A 12,145-nucleotide genomic window follows, 5' to 3' on the forward strand; every position below is an offset into this window, starting at 1 on the left:
GATGTAATTAATAATGATCAAGCAGCTTTTGTACCATGTTAGAAGGCATTGACTGTTTTTCAAAGCAGTCTACAATTCTTACTGAAAAAGAGATGCTGAGTTTAAACAGACTTTTAATCCAAGACTGAAATCTGTACTTCACTGTCCAGGAAGGGAGTGTAGAGTCATTACAGTATATCCACTGAATGGAACAGTATACAGCCATTGAAAGGTGACAGGGTGTTGACATGTTGACCTTCAAGTAAGTGCAGAAGCATGGGGCTTTTAAGAAGAGTAGGTTTGTTGTTTGTTTACTTGGTTTGTTTGACAGAAAGGTCTTAATGTATAATGGTGGCTGGCCTGGTACTTAATTAACTGTGTGACCCAGGTCTGTCTTGAACTCATGGCACAGTCTGCCTGTCTCAGCCTCCCGAGTCCTGAGTTACAAGCTTGGACCCTCCTGTCTGGCCTAAAGACAGTGATGTTAGAAGAAGACAAGGAGAAGGAAGAGTCTGTTTGCTAACTTGGATAACTTGTCTCTGGGAAGATCCACAGACTAATGCCCGGCATCTGGTGGTGGCTGGGACAATACTGACACTTCACCACAAACCCTGTATTTTATTGATCTTTCGTATCTGAGCACTGTGGCTACTACCTAGTCAGAAGTTAAAGTTAGAGCTGTATCATAATTCCTAAAATATCTAAATTAGATGGATAAAGCTCATCATACAACATCTTTTCTGTCTTCCATTAAAATATGTCTGCCTTCTTTTGTTTTCTTATGCCACAGAAAGGATCCCTACCTGAGAAAGACCAGTCATTTTTAAGGACAGGCTGGAGGTAATTAACTCAGAAAGCTCAATACTGCTCAGCGGGGACTAGCTTTCCCTGGGTAGCAGGGACTAGCTCTCCCTGTAGACTCTGCTTGCTTCACCTCCAGGCCAGACTGCTGCTTTGTTTGCTCCACAAGACTAAACAGAACTCAACTTTCACCAGTTGGAACCAGCTTTCTTTAAACATTGCTCTAAGCAGGAAAATAGGATATTTCATTGGAGAAAACTAAAAAAACAAAGCAGAAAATTAAAAATTACAGTCCCATTATGAAGAATAAATTTTTTGTACAGTTTCTTTTAATCTTTATATGCACATAAAAGTTTGGTGTGCATGTGTATGTGTGTGTATTTATGTATTTTTCATGTGCTTGAGAACGTCTGTATATTTTTCACTTAACCTAGGTTATGAATAATTTTCTACCCTTTCCTTGGCCAGAGCTTATTATATCCTTGGATCTCAGCTTAAATAAAAATACAACTTTAAAAGGGTGCAGGCAGGGATACTGGGATTGGACACAGGACTTCTGTACATGCTTGGCAAGAAATCCAGAGATCTCCCACTAAACTATAGCCTCAGCCTAATTTTTACTTCCTGTTTTGAGACAGGGGCTCACTAAATTGCCTAGGCTGGCCTTGAACTCATTCTGAGTCTAGGGAGACGTTGGCTTTGCACTCAGTCTGTGGGATCAGAGGTCTGTTCACCAGCCCTGAGTGTGCCTACAGGAAGCCTTTCTTCCCTTGCTTAGACTCCTGTTACATGTGCTCCCGGTAGCTGCTTAAGTGTTTCCTGTAGCACTCACCATAGTCCAAACAATTGTTTAAGTTTAACCTTTGCATTTCTTGACTGACTGTTTTGTCATGATTTCCTTGGTTCCAGACCTCGCATGGGCTCTGTCATGAATGTCACGGTAGTTGAGAATCAAGGTTCTGGAATAAGGCAAAGTCACTGAGTATTACAAATCGTGTTTTAGTACCAGTGCCTAGAAACGGTCTTTTATTTTAGTTTTTGAAACAGAGTGTCGCTTTGTAGCCCAGGCTGGCTTCAACTCAGGATTTTCCTTTCTCAGTTCCTCTGTGTTGGGAGTATAAGTATGTGCCATGATACCAGATTACCCTTTTTTAAAAATTGATTTTATATATGTGAGTACACTGTTGCTGTCTTCAGAGACACCAGAAGGAGGGCATTGGATCCCATTACAGATGGTTGGGAACCGCCGTTTGGTTGCTGGGAATTGAACTCATGACCTCTGGAAGAGCAGTCAGTGCTTATAACTGCCATCTCTCCAGCCCACCAATTGCCTTTTAAGTTTCTGATTTTAAGTTGAGAATGGAGGCAGGAGAATTTAAGCTTCAGTGGCTTAAATACCTTCCCCAGGATTTGACACGTGAGGTCCATTGGTGTAGAGCAGGTAATCAGGTGTGAAATGGAGCCATTTTTCCTACTATAGCTTAGAACACCTTGATCCTTTCCCACAGTTTGAGGCTTAAGTAGAGGCCTGGCATTCACTTAATGCTACTCTTCATTTTAGCTGCATATACTGTTTACCAGCAGTGTGTGTGTAAGCATATGTACAGATGCTATCATGTATATCTTAGCAAAGATCTGAGAAACGCATTGCTGGGAGGTTTTCTCATTGTGTGAACGCTGCATAGATTATTTAGAGAAACTTGGATGATGGCTGTCAGTCACCCCACATGGTCTCTGGTGATGCTGCCAGAATTGTACTATGTACTGTTCTACAAGAATAAACTTATAAGGAGTACATTACAATAATGATAAAGTATGATACATAATCTAGTTCCAATAATTTTTATCAAACACTGTTGTATGTAATTATACTGTACTTTTTATACAACTGGAAGTATAGTATGTTGAAGTCAGCATCAGAAACATACTAGGAACTATGACATTCTGACAGCTATGATGTCACTAAACAAGAGGAGTTTTAAAGCTCATTTAATGCTTTCTCCTTTTGAGATGAGGTTGTGTTGCTCAGACTGATCTCAATCTCCAATCCTCAAGCAATTCTGCCTCCATTTTCTAAGTAACTGGGATGAAGTCATGTGATAAATATCTTGTATAACACACACACACACACACACACACACACACACACACACACACACACACATCTTGCATCCACCTCTCCCTTAATTTCTTCCAACCACTCTGCTGAAATGTTTTATTGAGCATTAGTGTAGTGTGTAGTACTTATTATACGTTATGTATGCTAAGTACTACGATCTGTAAACTAAGGCATGGATGTAAAAGCAAGACTTGAACTGCTATTCTCTCATGTGCGTTGGTGACTGCAGATCATTTTACTCCTTTTCTGGGTCCTAAGACTACTGTTTTGAGTTGGTACCACAGAGGAGGCTAAGACATGAGGATTAGGAGTTTGAGATCAGCTTGGGCTACATAACAAGGCCCTATCTGCAGCAGAAAATATGAACATGAAAAACAACAGCAGAAAGACGGCTACCTAGTCATGAGCGGGGCCTGCTAAGTTCCCTGCACTTTACTCCTGATATCCTTTCTAGTTCATTTTAGAAAACCATGACATTTGAAGCTTCAGCTTTTGCCAAAACTGTTTTCTTACTATAGGTAGTTAGTTTTAAGTATTTGGGATTAAAGAGACATATTTGAGCAGCTGTGATAAAAAAGAATTAAATGTGATAAGTCATTGTTTCCATGTGTGCAGAAGTTTAAAAGGAAACTTTAATCTATGAAAAATGTGATTATTTTATGCATCTTTAGTAATTTATTAAATATTCATCCAGCAAAAAGTTCAGAAGACGATTTAAAAGAGAGATATTGAGGCCCTCGCTGTCTGGTAGGAGATAAAGAAAGAATAGTCAGTGCCTCTCCATCTTCTGTTCTTTCTTATGATACTGGGTGCTGACTATAAATCCTCATCTAAGCTGGCCAAGCTGGCTTTTCTATAGCCCAGGAAGCTTCCACACTCGTGACCTTCCTGCTTTAGCCTCCTAGATAGCTGTGATTACAGGCCTTGCCACCAGCTCAGCACCTTTCTATCGTCATGTACATAAAAACATCATTTGGAAAGTTGTTGAAATACAGATTCCTTGATTCAGAATCCTGTTGCCTGTTTCTGGAATGGAAGTTGTTTGGAATTGGTATGTTTAATAAACAGTCTGGAGGCCCTCTACTGACTGGTTCTTGGGTTAAGATTTAAGAAGCCCAGGTATAAACAAGTGATAATTATACAAGCTTACAGAAGGTTTGCATGAGGGTATGGAGTGAAAGAAGGAAATGAGAAGTCTGAATTCTCAACTGTTAGGTAGGTGTGGATAGGGCACATTTTTTTTATTGTTTTAAGGGACAATTTAGCTTTCACTGTATCTGAGTCTTAAGTGTAAGGCACATTGCTTTTGAGTAGATGCATATAAAAGTGTAAATGTGTAAATAATGTGTAAATGTTTCTTTTGGTGTTTCTACGCTTTCAGGCTACTAAAGCAGGTGCAGCATCTATGGTTCACTACACAGCCCTGATACTGGCCCGCTTGGTGCTCCTTACTCTGTGTGGATGGGTGCTTTGTTGGACCTTGGTCAATCTCTTCCGAAGCCATTCAGTCCTCAATCTCCTCTTCCTTGGCTATCCGTGAGTGTTTCAGTGTTACATCGTATTAACAGATCTTTTGAAGCTATTTGAGTTATGCAAATCATATAATGGAGGGGAAATGAGATTCTTCATGTATAAAGTAAGAATTTAGAAAATTGGAAAGCCAGTAGGTATGCCCACTATGTAATAATTTGTTTTCTAAAGTAACGTAGTTGGAGAAGAAGGTATAAACCAAGGGCATTTGGGGGAAACTGAGATGCGTGGCTGCCTGCCCAGTGGAGAATATTTCAGTTAGCTCTGCTCATCTAGTAAAGGTCTCTAAGGAGGAATGCAGTCATCAGGATGGCTAGCAGACTTTTTAATTTAAGTACATTGAGAAGCTTATTGCCAACCATGGTAGCTCACAGCTTTAATCTCAGTACTTGGAAGACAAATGCTGGTGGATCTCTTGAGTTCAAGATGAGCCAGGGCTACCTGATAACACATTGCTTCACACCCTACTACCCACCAAAAAAAAAAAAGGCCACAAAATAGTAATAAACTACATAATTAAACAAATCTTAGGTTTATATATTTGTTTTTATGTCTTGGAATTTGTATAATCTGCCTTTTATTAAGTATTTTTTTTAAACCCTCCCCCATTTTCACCTTAAAGGTTTCAGTAGTGTAGTTAGTCCAAGTCTAACAACTATGGCTCTTATCCATGTCTTGCCTGCTTTCTTCATTCCATTCCATTGTAGATAGCTAGAATGATTTTCAAAATGAGAACTTTAGCTGGGTTGTGTGGTAATGCCTGTAACCCCAGCATTTGAAAGGTGGAGGCAGGAGGATCAGTTAAGGTTGGTCATCCTGGTCTATATAGTTTGAGACCATAATTTGAAAATTTTAATTGTGTTGTTGTTCCCTTAGATAAAATGCTTCCTTGAGGGCTGGAGAGATGGCTCAGCAGTTTTAAGAGGGACTAGGTCAGTTCCTAGAGCCTACCTGGTCATTCACAGCCATCTATGATTCTAGTTTCAGGCAGTCTGACCCCTCTTCTGACCTCCATGGGCACTGTGGTGAGCATATGTATACACAGGCAAATACATATATACATGAAATACATCCTTTAAAATGCTTTAGTGGCTGGGCATGGTGGCACATGCATTTAATCTCTGCATTTAGGAGGCAAAGGCAGGCTCTCTGAGTTTGAAGCCAATTTGGTCTATAAAGCAAGTTCTAGGATAGCCAGGGCAGTTACACAAAGAAACACTTTTAAGAATAGGGGAATAATGTTTAATGACTCTTTGTACACAGCACTCAATGGTCTGATGTTTTCTTCTGCTTCTTCTCATCTTACCCTAAGTCGGTCATTCACACATGCTGTCCTACTCAGCCTACATTTATTGCATGTGTACTGAGGTTACCTGGCAACCAGGAGGCTCTCCTGTTTTAACTGCTTGGCTTCAGCCACAAACTTGGGATTAACCGGCTACTAGAACATACATGTAACCTCTCTTCCCCATGTCTCATTCTCTAGCTGGCTAGCCTGGTTATATTCACAGGAATTTGGCAGAATATTAAAGGTGTCTTTGTACACGCTCATTTTAGCTTTCTGTTTACCGTGTTGGCTGACATCTTAATTGTCCCAAACAAAAATGCCTCAGGTTGAGCTCAGCATGAGGATGGGGCGCATCACTCACCCACAGGATGAGCTGTGCAGCCACAGAGGAAGTGTAAGAGGCCAAGGAAGGTCAATGAAGTGGGGTCCCCATCCCACTCTCCTCTCCACTGAGCCTCTCAGTCACTTCTAGATGTCAGCTTGTGTTTCAACAGACTTCTTGTTGTTTGTGTAAAAGACAGGGTTTCTCTTGTAGTCTTCGCTATCCTGGAACTCACTCTGTAGACCAGGCTATCCTCCACCTGACTCTGCCTTCCAAGTGATGGGATTAAAGGCACCCCCCCACACACACACATGTTTCAGCAACATTGAACTTCATAAAACTTGTAGACAACACAGTTTTTTTTCTTTTTTTCTTTTTTTTTTTCGGAGCTGGGGACCGAACCCAGAGCCTTGTGCTTGCTAGGCAAGCGCTCTACCACTGAGCTAAATCCCCAACCCCGACAACACAGTTTTGAATAGAGAGATTTTTAATTTGTTTTTGAGACAGGGTCTCACTGTGTAGTCAGGAATGTACCATGTAGCCAAGGTTGGTCTCAGACTCTTGGCAGTATAACTGTTTGATGGTTTCAAGTACACAGTGATTTTTCTACCTGAAGCTTGTGCCTTTTTATGCCACCCGAATTCCACCCTCTCAAGGATATGCACAGTGGATCCTGAAGCTACCATAAGCCATTCTCTCAATTAGTAAAGAGTTCATTTTTTTCCCTTCATAGAAAATTAGGAACAAGCGTTATTGTTAGTTTTGTTATAAAATGAAATATATCATTTTTTACTGGTATTTTTTGTACCTGAATTGATATCCATGAAGTGACCACACCCCCACCCCCAATATCTAATTCATGTTGTGGCAGTTACCTAATGAAGACGTGAGAGTAGTTAGAATGAGTCTAAGATGCTCATGGCGGGAGGTGTGTACAGCCCAGGGTAGATTACTTAGCATGTATAAGGACTCTGAGTTTAGCCCTAGGATCAAAAGAGAAATTGTTAGAATTCTCTAAAAATTCAGTTCTTTAGCAGAGTATTGTGTGTAGATATTTATTGTACTTCTAGGACTTTTCCATTGATTTCTCAAGTAGTTACTGAGTAAGTGACTGCTCTGTTCATCTACTATTTCAGGCACCAAGGACACATCAGTGAATTAAGTGGACTTAAATTGCATTATAGAGTTTAAATTGGTAATCCAGGACACAAATACTGTCCTCAGATAACAAATCTATCAAGCACACAAGTAAAATCTATGGAGAACATAACAAGGACATGAATGAGGCAGGCAGTTACGTGGACTATCATGGGGTGCTGCTGGGTTTTGTTATGTACTACGTCCCCCGAGTAAAGTTCTTGGCAGTCCAGCTCCTTCACTTGCATGTACCATGCACCTAGTAACCCTGGCACGAGTGTGCCAGCAGCTAGCTGCCTAGACTTCCCTCTATGAAGAGTGAGTGGGTGGCTCTCTTTTCCCTGTAGCAGCAATCAGATTTAGATAGTTTCTTTTCAGATCTATTCCCAGCAAAGACTGGGAAGACTGGTCTGTCCTGGACTGGTCTGGGGTTGATGAAAGAGCAGTAAGTCAGACTGTCTTGCAGTGACTATTTATCATCTTATACATAATTTAGAGTATGTAATTAAAGTCATGTGCATCACGGGAAGCAGCATGAGAGAACCAGGCTCTCGTTGTATTTCTTAGTAACTAAAGTCATCCTTCTGAACCTCAGAGAGAAGCCTGAACAGTAATCATGGGCCCTTGGGTATCTGTGAGCTTTATTTCAGTTCTTTGAATAACCGCCGGTAGTGACCATGTATAAAATTTGCATTCTGGAAAAAACTGCACTTGATAAAAATGATTGTTTCTACATGTTTGTTTGTTGTCACTGGGGCTTTTATGTACTGTCCTACCCTACAATGTGTATATACTGCATCTGTAGAACACAAAGCCCCGAGGGTTACATTGCCTTGGGTAGACCATGCTGTGGTCACATGATCTGCCAAGATGGAGATTGGTCTCATTTTCATAATCACTTTGTGTTACAGGTTTGGTGTTTATGTACCTCTCTACTGTTTCCATCAAGATAGCAGAGCCCATCTTCTTCTCACAGACTATGTGGTTCAGCACCAGGCAGTAGAGGATGCAGCCTCAAATGTGGGCAGTTTGACCAGATCCAAAGATTTCCTGTCCTTACTGCTGGAGTCTCTAAAAGAGCAGTTTAATAACAGCACGCCCATCCCCACCCACAGCTGCCCCCTGTCTCCTGACCTCATTCGCAATGAGGTGGAATGTCTGAAGGCAGATTTCAACCACAGAATCAAGGACGTTCTCTTCAACTCCCTCTTCAGTGCCTACTACGTAGCATTTCTCCCGCTGTGTTTTGTGAAGGTAAGCAGGTATCCTGCTCTGTTCTCCCTGGATTTGTGTCAGTTACATAAACTGGGTATTTCTTGTTTAATTCCCCTTTTCTCTGTCTCCCCTTTGGCAGCCTGGATGGTGGAGTTCGGCTGCATCTGGAGTGCACTAATACCGCTCCTGGTTGGCGGAGAGGTATTTCCGTATATGTGATGCACCCCGTGGTAGCCCCTCCTTTCTTTCTTCCTTCCTTTTTTTCCCCCCCAAAATGTTTTTTTAAGTTTCTGGGAAGAGTAAAGATTGAACTTAACATAGAATGATTACGTAGCAGCTTAAGAGAACCAAAATTTCAATGAAATTTAGACTGCTGTGGTTATTAACAGGTTTTCAAAAGTTTCCTTGAATTTAACCTAACCATCCAACTAAACCTAATTTATTTCAAAAGAAGAGATAAGTGGTCTGGATATCACATGGGGCCATTTTAGGGTCCCCCTTTCACCCATTCAGAAGCACTTCTGCAGCTGGATTTCAGAAGCACTCAGTTCTTCTAGAAGGACACACTTAAACACAATTACTCTCCCTCCCAGCCCTAACTCGTGCAGCCAGAAAGTCAGGTTGGTTTTGGAGGACTCTGCTCCTGAAGTTTCTGCACGGACAGCAGGACAACAGTGCATGTTGACTCAGTGTGGCATTTGTCTGCAGGGCGTATGCCCACACCCTTCCCTGCCTCTGTTCATCACCAGTGCATGGATCGTTTCTCGTATGATCTCTTCCAGAGTACCCAGTATTACGACATGCGCTGGTCATGTGAGCACCTCATTATGGTGTGGATCAATGCTTTTGTCATGCTCACCACGCAGCTGCTACCATCCAAATACTGTGACTTGCTACACAAATCAGCGGCTCACCTGGGCAAGTGGCAGAAGTTGGAACATGGGTTCTACAGCAATGCTCCACAGCACATGTAAGTAGACCGCGGAGCACTTCTTCATGATGCCGTCATGTTTGTGTGCTCTGTGTGCCATTCTCTCGCTTGCTCGTGCTCTCTCTCGTCACTTGGTCTCTGTTTACATGGTTGCTTGTCATAGTACTAACAAGAATGCAGGCGCTAACTCATTTCCACCACCGCCATAGACTGCTCCTCCAGTGGGTCAACACTTCAGCTGCCCAGTTCTCTGGAGGGCCTTGTACTTGGTCGGGAGTTCTCCTCAGTTCTCACCCTTTACCCAAACCCAGACAGATTTGGGTATATATGCGTGTGCGTCTGTGTGTGTATACATACATGTACATACAATATATTTTAAACTGTTGTGTAAGACTTAAGGTTTGTCTTCGCATCTTCATTGCCACAGCTCAGTAGTTGCTACCTCATCACCCCACATTGAAACAGCTGGAATTTGCTTTAATCCTTTTTAATTAATCAGATCAGGTATAGTCATTTTCTTCCTAATCTCTGTACTGTTTCCTTGTTTTTCCTATTCTTAAATAAAATTGTCCCTGGCTTTTATTGCGAACTCTTATTAATCATTTCTTCGTATGGCCTCTGATTCAAAATGCCTAGCTAGCTTCCAAATGCTGCCTTCATCCTGTCAGTGTGGGCCTCCTGTCATGACTGTCCCTCAGTTTTGGAGCATCTTCAAATATGGACCCTCTTCACCTTCCTCTCTTTTATAATTAAATATCTCACAGTTTCATCCACCAGTTTCCCCTCATTAAATGCGACAGATTGAGGTGACCTTCCCCTCCCCTCTCCCCTCAGAGTTCTCCCTTCAATTATCTGCCTTGATGTCTGATACAGATTAGCACAGGCCTTCAAGCCCAGGAACTGAAAGAGATTGGGCCAGGCTGAAAAGAAACCTGAATGTGGGCAAAGGACAGATTTCAATAACAATTGAAAGTACAACCCACAGTCCTAGTACTGTACATCTTCAGGCTACTGGTGGCACGTGGCCATGAGGTGTATCATCACCTTAATGCTGGTAAGTGTGAGCAAGGCCTGTGGAACATGTTCTAAACTGGGAGAGCTGCAGGGTACTAGAATAATGGTTATTTTTAACATATCTAAACTGCTGTCCCGGTTCTTATCCTAGGAAACTAACCTTTCCAAAACCAGGAAGTGATGAATTAACTTAGACTTAAGTGAAAAAAAAAAAAAAGGTTTAATTTGATGATTTCCATTCTTCTGCAATTCCATTACATTGATGCTAGAAAGAAAGAAACTTTTTCTTCCCTAATTTCTTTTCCTTAGAGAAACCTCTATAGAAATAACCTAAGAAAGTGGTAAAGAGAGAAGTCTGTGTTTTAGTGCTTGTGTGTGTCTGTGCAGAGTGGTCCTCCAGGGTGTAGTCATGCAGCAGATGTCTTCTACTTGGTAGTCTATTCCTTTCTCTTTTGCTTTTGCTGTCATTGGCTTTCGCTTCCTGTTTGTATCCTTTTACTGCTCACTTGGGATCCAGACGACAAGTCACCCTCTAATACTGTGTTTTCTGGCCTGCTTGTTCTTCCAAGCCTGTAAGTCCTTCAACACGGAGTTAAGCGTAATACTCAGTAGTTGCTGTGTACTGTATAGCAGTGAGGTTATCATAACAAATTCTTCCTAACGTCTAAGGCTTTGGCTGTGGAATGTATGTCTAGAGTTCAGGCAGATGAAGCCTTGAAAGCTTAATGTGATTTTCCATAGAATTATAGCTGACCTTTCAAAACACCGTCTTCCCTAATTCTCAGTATTCTAACAGTGCATTTCTTTTTCCCATAGTTGGTCAGAGAACACAATATGGCCTCAAGGGGTGTTGGTGCGGCACAGCAGATGTTTATATAGAGCCATGGGACCTTACAACGTAGCAGTGCCTTCTGATGGATCCCATGCCCGCTTTTATGCAAGTACCATTTGCTTATTTTCAAGCATAATCTACAAGGGTTAGGAGGCCATTCTGTATGCATGTAGTAAGCACCTAGCACAGTATGTGATGGATGCACAGTAGGAAGTTAATAATGACAGGTAATTATTACTATTACTGTGACATTGCCTTTGATCTTGGGAATGTCTTTAGAAAGACAGCTTGAAGTTCATATACTGTTGCTTAAAACAAGAAGGCAATTATAGGACTTCCTTTTTCAACTGACAGCTTAATTTGTTAATAGTTTGGTTTAGGAGTGACCTTCACTTATATTGTATCTGGGTGTGGCATGGGGGCTCATGACTGTAGTCTTAATACTTGGGAGGCGAAGGCAAGAGGATCAAGAGCTCAAGGAGGTCTTGGCTGTATCAGCCCTGCTCAAAAACAAGCCAACGAGATCTGTGTATAAAGTACTACTTGGTACAGGATTTTTTTAGTATTTATTAAATGTATATGAGTACACTATAGCTGTCTTCAGACACACCAGAGGAGAGAGGGCATCAGATCCCATTACAGATGGTTGCCAGGCACCATGTGGTTACTGGGATTTGAACTCAGGACCCCTGGAAGAGCAGTCAGTGCTCTTAACCGCTGAGCCATCTCTCCAGTTCCTGAATAATGGTTTTTAAGTGTTTGTGTGAGTTTGAAAGAAATAAAGTTGAAACTTAAATACGAAAAAGCAGTAGGCATTAAGCCCAGCTCTGTCCCATTTGACCTTATGCCTCGAGTTATAGTCTAATGAACTGTTTTCTAGATATTCCAGCTCTAGGATCTGAAGGGTGTGACTTCTAAAGAAAGGGCAGCTGGCTCACCCTTGTGGGTGGGGAAAAGGTATATGCAGAGTACATTTT

The 12,145-nt window shown here is 41.6% G+C and overlaps 1 protein-coding gene across 1 annotated transcript in view; it reads left to right on the top strand.

Moving 5' to 3' along the window:
• The window catches only part of Tmem39a (transmembrane protein 39A), a 29,293-nt gene that overhangs the window by 14,642 nt on the left and 2,506 nt on the right, over positions 1-12,145 (top strand). The window contains 4 exon segments of the mRNA XM_032900202.1: positions 4,281-4,435; positions 8,088-8,430; positions 9,174-9,361; positions 11,153-11,273. Coding sequence (XP_032756093.1) covers positions 4,281-4,435; positions 8,088-8,430; positions 9,174-9,361; positions 11,153-11,273 — 807 coding nt within the window.

Source organism: Rattus rattus, chromosome 4 (assembly GCF_011064425.1).
Source record: "Rattus rattus isolate New Zealand chromosome 4, Rrattus_CSIRO_v1, whole genome shotgun sequence".
NCBI classification, from domain to species: domain Eukaryota; kingdom Metazoa; phylum Chordata; class Mammalia; order Rodentia; family Muridae; genus Rattus; species Rattus rattus.